Source organism: Hyla sarda, chromosome 10 (assembly GCF_029499605.1).
Source record: "Hyla sarda isolate aHylSar1 chromosome 10, aHylSar1.hap1, whole genome shotgun sequence".
Taxonomy (NCBI): Eukaryota; Metazoa; Chordata; class Amphibia; order Anura; family Hylidae; genus Hyla; species Hyla sarda.
Genome location: NC_079198.1, coordinates 70386578 through 70394375, shown reverse-complemented (window position 1 = coordinate 70394375; position 7798 = coordinate 70386578). Strand labels below are relative to the sequence as shown.

At 45.3% G+C, this 7798-nt stretch overlaps 1 protein-coding gene across 1 annotated transcript in view; it reads left to right on the top strand.

The window, feature by feature from the left end:
* The first annotated feature begins 3303 nt into the window (after nt 1-3303).
* Nucleotides 3304-7798, top strand: part of RBM7 (RNA binding motif protein 7) — a 14101-nt gene continuing 9606 nt past the window's right edge. The window contains exons 1-2 of the mRNA XM_056543340.1: nt 3304-3819; nt 5478-5640. Coding sequence (XP_056399315.1) covers nt 3655-3819; nt 5478-5640 — 328 coding nt within the window. The 5' untranslated portion in view covers nt 3304-3654. The remainder of the gene's footprint in view (nt 3820-5477; nt 5641-7798) is intronic.

The following is a 7798-nucleotide window of genomic DNA, read 5'->3' as shown; positions in this document are numbered from 1 at the left end:
TGCTAGTGGATACGACCTGGTTGCTACCGCCGCAGCAAGACCATCCCGCTTTGCGGCGGGCTCTGGTGAACATCAGTAGCCTCTTAGAACCGGTCCACCGGCACGGTCCACGCCAATCCCTCGCTGACACAGTGGATCCACAACCAGCTAGCCGAATCGTGACATGAACCCCGTGCATTTCTACGTCCCTGTATGAACCCCGTACATTTCTGCTTCCCTGTATGAACCCCGTACATTTCTGCTTCCCTGTATGAACTGAGATGCACGGGGTTCATACAGGGAAGCAGAGATGCACAGGGTTCATACAGGGAAGCAGAGATGCATGGGGTTCATACAGAGAAGCAGAGATGCACGGGGATCAAACAGGGAAGCAGAAATGCATGGAGTTCATATAGGGAAGCAGAGATGCACCCCATATGAACCCTGTGCATTTCTACGTCCCTGTATGAACCCCGTACATTTCTGCTTCCCTGTATGAAAACCGTGCATTTCTGCTTCCCTGTATGAACCCCGTACATTTCTGCTTCCCTGTATGAACCCCGTGCATTTCTGCTTCCCTGTATGAACCCCGTGCATTTCTGCTCCCTGTATGAACCCGGTGCATTTCTATGTCCCTGTATGAACCCCGTACATTTCTATGTCCCTGTATGAACCCCGTGCATTTCTGCTTCCCTGTATGAACCCCGTGCATTTCTGCTCCCTGTATGAACCCGGTGCATTTCTATGTCCCTGTATGAACCCCGTACATTTCTGCTTCCCTGTATGAACCCCGTGCATTTCTGCTCCCTGTATGAACCCCGTGCATTTCTACGTCCCTGTATGAACCCCGTACATTTCTGCTTCCTTGTATGAACCCTGTGCATTTCTGCTTCCCTGTGTGAACCCCGTGCATTTCTGCTTCCCTATATAAACCCCGTACATTTCTGCTTCCCTGTATGAACCCCGTGCATTTCTGCTCCCTGTATGAACCCCGTGCATTTCTACGTCCCTGTATGAACCCCGTACATTTCTGCTTCCTTGTATGAACCCTGTGCATTTCTGCTTCCCTGTGTGAACCCCGTGCATTTCTGCTTCCCTATATGAACCCCGTACATTTCTGCTTCCCTGTATGAACCCTGTGCATTTCTGCTTCCCTGTGTGAACCCTGTGCATTTCTGCTTCCCTATATGAACCCCGTTCATTTCTGCTTCCCTGTATGAACCCCGTACATTTCTGCTTCCTTGTATGAACCCTGTGCATTTCTGCTTCCCTGTGTGAACCCCGTGCATTTCTGCTTCCCTATATGAACCCCGTACATTTCTGCTCCCTGTATGAACCCCGTGCATTTCTACGTCCCTGTATGAACCCCGTACATTTCTGCTTCCTTGTATGAACCCTGTGCATTTCTGCTTCCCTGTGTGAACCCCGTACATTTCTGCTTCCCTGTATGAACCCTGTGCATTTCTGCTTCCCTGTGTGAACCCTGTGCATTTCTGCTTCCCTATATGAACCCCGTTCATTTCTGCTTCCCTGTATGAACCCCGTACATTTCTGCTTCCTTGTATGAACCCTGTGCATTTCTGCTTCCCTGTGTGAACCCCGTGCATTTCTGCTTCCCTATATGAACCCCGTACATTTCTGCTCCCTGTATGAACCCCGTGCATTTCTACGTCCCTGTTAGTGTTGAGCGGCATAGGCCATATTCGAATTCGCGAATATTCGCGAATATATGGACGAATATTCGTCATATATTCGCGAATATTCGCGTTTTATTTTCGCATATGCGAAAATACGCGTATGCGAAAATTAACATAAGTGAAAATTAGCATATACAAAATTAACATACGCGAAAATTCGCATATGCGAAAAGTAGCATATGCTAATTTTCACATATGCGAATTTTTGCGAATTTTTTTGCGCGCCAGTCTCACACAGTAGTATTACAACCTTCTTTACACCACACAAGCTGGAAGCAGAGAGGGGTGATCACTGTGATGTGTACTGTGAAGGAAAAAAAAAAACGAATATTCGTAATTACGAATATATAGCGCTATATTCGCGAAATTCGCGAATTCGCGAATATGCGATATTCGCGAATAATATTCGCGAGCAACACTAGTCCCTGTATGAACCCCGTACATTTCTGCTTCCTTGTATGAACCCTGTGCATTTCTGCTTCCCTGTGTGAACCCCGTGCATTTCTGCTTCCCTATATGAACCCCGTACATTTCTGCTTCCCTGTATGAACCCCGTGCATGTCTGCTTCCCTGTGTGAACCCCGTACATTTCTGCTTCCCTGTGTGAACCCCGTACATTTCTGCTTCCCTGTGTGAACCCCGTGCATTTCTGCTTTCCTGTATGAACTCTGACATAGAAATGCACAGGGTTCATACAGTGATGTTCATGTCCTGTACAAACCCCATGCATTTCTATGTCCTCTTTATGGGGCTAATGAACACCCAATGAAAAAGCAGAAACCAGCCCGTGCAGCTTGTCCTCCCCTTGCAGCCCGAGGAAACCCGTGTTATACACAGCAAATTAATATAACTCAGCCCTGGTTGGGATACACTGGCATACACACACAAAAGGGACTACAACTCCCAGCATGTGTCATTCAGGAGTCTTCAGTCTGTGGTACAACACCAGCATGCTGCCTCTGTAGTTTCCTGGGAGTTGTAGTTCACCACACCTCTATAGGCATACACAAGTGTTTACCAACCAGGGTGCCTCCAGGTGTTGCAAAACTACAACTCCCAACATTACCTGGTTGGGAAACATTGGCATATACACACATAACAGGGACTACAACTCCCATCATTCCCTGGTTGACAACCACTGGCATACACACACATAACAGGGACTACAACTCCTAGCATTCCCTGGTTGGGAAACACTGGCATACACACACACACATAACAGGGAATACAACTCCCATCATTCCCTCTTTGGGAACCACTGGCATACACACACATAACAGGGATTACAACTCCCATCATTCCCTGGTTGGGAAACACTAGCATACACACACCTAATAGGGACTACAACTCCCAGCATACACACACCTAACAGGGACTACAACTCCCAGCATACACACACACACACCTAACAGGGACTACAACTCCCAGCATACACACACACACACACACCTAACAGGGACTACAACTCCCAGCGTCCACACACACCTAACAGAGACTACAACTCCCAGTATATATACACACACACCTAACAGGGACTACAACTCCCAGCACACACACCTAACAGGGACTACAAAACTCAGCATACACACACCTCACATGGAAATCATCCCCAGTCAGAGATTTATTCCCCAGTCCCTGCAGTGTATGAATCCCCAGCCCGTGTACAGTAAACACAGACAGAGCTCAGGCAGGGGAGATGAGGAACAGTGCTCTAGCTTCTAGACCTGCGTCCTCCGAGCTCGGGGAGGGGTGATGAGGGAGGGGGCGTGTATCTCCTCTCTCCCCCCTCCCCCTGCTGTTTCGGAAATCTTCGGAGAGCTGGGGGAGGAGCGGACACAAGTCTTCACGGGGCGCAAAATTCCACCTCACTCCGCCCTCTCCACACGCGTTGTTGATTAGGACACATCCGTTACGACCTGTACGCCTACTAACCCCCCCCCCCCCAACTGAACTCCCCGCCCCTTCAACCTAATAAGGCATGGTCACGTGGTCCAGTGACGTAGTTCCGGAGAGCAGTCGCTCAGTTGTGTCGTCGTTTGTCCGGTTAACGAGTATGGGGGCTGCGGAAGCGGATAGGACCTTGTTCGTAGGGAACCTGGACCCCAGGGCCACAGAGGAGCTGCTGTTCGAGCTTTTCCTGCAGGTTAGGAGGCGTTACCGCCCGCGGGTGTCTTGGCTCCCCCTCTGTAGTTACCGCCCGCGGGTGTCTTGGCTCCCCCTCTGTAGTTACCGCCCGCGGGTGTCTTGGCTCCCCCTCTGTAGTTACCGCCCGCGGGTGTCTTGGCTCCCCCTCTGTAGTTACCGCCCGCGGGTGTCTTGGCTCCCCCTCTGTAGTTACCGCCCGCGGGTGTCTTGGCTCCCCCTCTGTAGGCAGGAGAGTACCTGCGGTCACTCGCTCTTGTCTGTTGTGTATATAGTTTGCACATGGTGTTTCCTGTGTAGGTGAAATGCGGTATGTATGTATATCTATCTCACAAACAGCAGTGACTAATCACCCATTTCTGCCTCCCCAGCCGGTGCTATAAACCGGACATGCAGGGAGTTATTGTTTTGCTGCACATTCAGACGTGCAATTTTCTTTTTTGCCCTCAAGATGGCAGTGTGGAGTAAAGTAACGCTTCTTGTAGACGCAGAGCACACGGGCTTGTTTTCTGAGTCTAGGGGAATTATTCCTATAGAACATTACCTGGCATTGAGGGGGAACTGCCGTGCCGTGCTGTGCTCCGTATACCTGCACGTCTGTGCCAATATTATCCTAGACGTGTTCTGCCTCTTGGAATCTATGGGATGCATGTAAGGGTGGGTTCACACCACGATTTTTCTATACAGTTTTTGGATACTTTAAAAAAAAAAAAAGTATGCAACCGTACAGCAAACCGTGGGTGTAGACTTTCCATTCAAAACCGTATGCACCATATTGTAGTCTCCATTTTTTTTCAAACCACACGTTTTTTACTTCCCCCTTTATTTTTATTTTGGTCCAGGTGAAAAACTGTATTGACCCCTTTGTTTTAAAAAAAAAAAATTTTTTTAAGGACCATACAGAACTGTGTGTGCGTACAGTTCCATCCAGTTTTTACCATACGGTTTTTTACTTTGCAGTTTTTTTTCTTGGAATTTCAATCAAACAAGTGAAACTTTATTCATAATGGAGTGAAAAATTCAAAACATATACTTTTTTTTTTTTTTTCTTAAATAGGTGCAACCGGACATATATGGACGTATATGGTTTTCAACTGTATAGATAAAACTTTGTACACACGTTTTGATACGGTTTGGTCAGGTTTTGAGGAATCCGTTTTTTTTTAATCGAAAACCTGATGGGGAAAAAAAAAACTAAACTGTATTGCAAAAACGTGGTGTGAACCTATCCTAAGGCTGCATTCACACCACGTTTTTGCAATACAGTTCCTGTATCAGGTTTTTGATGAAAAACGGATTCCTCAAAACCGGACTAAATTGTATCAAAACGTGTGTACAAACTTTAACCCATATATGGTTAAAAACCATATACGGTTTGAAAAATGATGTCCGGTTGCATCTGGGGGGCCCCCGGGGAGCTCTGTGGAGCAGCTCTTTCTTTCACAGGTGACTGTAAAGGCAGAGTGCATTGGTAGGTGCTGGATGTTCTACGCTGGGACTGAAAACTCCCAAATAAAATGATTAAGAGGGTAGAGACCAGTACTCTTGTCTGCATAGTATATATGCAGTGTGAATAAGTCCTTATACAAAAGTACAAACCTTAGATTGTAAACATTGTTTGTATTGTTTATAGTTCTGGTTCTTGTAACTTTTTCCCAGGCTGGTCCTGCAGTGAGTGTTAAGATCCCTAAAGACAAAGATGGCAATCCAAAACAATTTGCATTTGTAAATTTCAAGCATGAAGAATCTGTTCCATATGGGATGAGTTTGTTAAATGGAATCAAACTGTTTGGAAGGCCCCTGAAAATCCAGTACAGATCAGGTAAATAGTTTTGACTTGTTTTCTCACAAGTATTAAATGGTTTTATCTATACGTCTCTGATGGTGAGATAACAAGAGTCTAAGGCCATGTTCAGACGTCAGAATGGATAAGCTCTGTGCAGATGTTCTGCAGACTGAGAGCGGCTGCATGTTATGGACCACTCGGGAATGCACCATCTCTTAGATGGTATTGCGTTCTGTGTAGAGTCTGCAGAAAGAATGGACATATTCATTCTTTCTGTGGACACCAAAATTTGAATTTGCCCATCACCCTATGACAACACCCTTGGAGAATGTTCTTCCTCGGGACAGGAAATGTTTAAAAAATGAGGTATGCATAAAAGGTCAGGCAATCCCGTCACCTTCAGTTCAGTTTCCTGTCCCTGGCCTCAATGTTTAGGGCATGGAAATTCTGCTATGTACACAGCAGAATCCCAATGAAATAAATGGGACTCTGCTGCTGTGGAATCTCCATGCGGAATTGACTGAAAGGGTGTTGCATGATGGTCTAAAATTCTCTTTATATTAACCCCTTAAGGACCCAGCCATTTTACACCTTAGGACCCGGCCATTTTTTGCACATCTGACCACTGTCATTTTAAACATTAATAACTCGTTTATCATTCTGATTCCGAGAGTTTTTTTTCGTGACATATTCTACTTTAACATAGTGGTAAAAAATTTTTTGGGTAACTTGCATCCTTTCTTGGTGAAAAATCCCCAAATTTGATGAAAAATTAGAAAATTTAGCATTTTTCTAACTTTGAAGCTCTCTGCTTGTAAGGAAAATGGATATTCAAAAATATATATATTTTTTTTTAATTCACATATACAATACGTCCTACTTTTTGTTTGCATCATAAAATTGACGAGTTTTTACTTTTGGAAGACACCAGAGGGCTTGAAAGTTCAGCAGCAATTTTCCAATTTTCACAAAATTTCCAAAATCACAATTTTTCAGGGACCAGTTCAGGTTTGAAGTGGATTTGAAGGGTCTTCATCTTAGAAATACCCCATTATAAAAACTGCACCCCCCAAAGTATTCAAAATGACAGTCAGTGTTTTAACCCTTTAGGTGTTTCACAGGAATAGCAGCAAAGTGAAGGAGAAAATTCCCAATCTTCATTTTTTACACTCGCATGTTCTTGTAGACCCAATTTTTGAATTTTTACAAGGGGTAAAAGGAGAAAATGTATACTTATATTTGTAGCCCAATTTCTCTCGAGTAAGCGCATACCTCATATGTCTATGTAAAGTGTTCAGCGGGCGCAGTAGAGGGCTCAGAAGGGAAGGAGCGACAAGGGGATTTTGGAGAGTACGTTTTTCTGAAATGGTTTTTGGAAGCCCCTATGGTGCCAGAACAGCAAAAAAAACACATGGCATACCATTTTGGAAACTAGACCCCTTGAGGAACGTAACAAGGAATAAAGTGAGCCTTAATACCCCACAGGTGTTTCACGACTTTTGCATATGTGTGTGTGTGTAAAAAAAGAAGAAAAAAAATTTCTCTAAAATGTGTTTCCCCCCAAATTTCACATTTTTGCAAGGGTTAATAGCAGAAAATACCCCCCAAAATTTGTAACCCCATCTCTTCTGAGTATGGAGGTACCCCATAAGTTGACCTGAAGTGCACTACAGGCGAACTACAATTCTCTGAAAAGGAGTCATATTTGGCTTTTTGAGAGCAAATTTTGCTCGGGGGCATGTCGCATTTAGGAAGCCCCTATGGTGCCAGGACAGCAAAATAACCCCCACATGGCATGCCATTTTGGAAACTAGACCCCTTGAGGGACGTAACAAGGGGTACAGTGAGCATTTACCCCCCCTGGTGTCTGTCAGATCTTTGGAACAGTGGGCTGTACAAAATTTTTTATTTGCACAGCCCATTGTTCCAAAGATCCGTCAGACACCTGTGGGGTGTAAATTCTCACTGCACCCCTCATTACATTCCGTGAGGGGTGTAGTTTCCGAAATGGGGTCACATGTGGTTTTTTTTTTTTTTGCGTTTGTCAAAACCGCTGTAACAATCAGCCACCCCTGTGCAAAGGACCTCAAATGTAAATGGTGCACTCTCCCTTCTGGGCCTTGTGCGCCCCCAGAGCACTTTGCGCCCACATATGGGGTATCTCCGTAGTCGGGAGAGATTGCATTCCAAATTT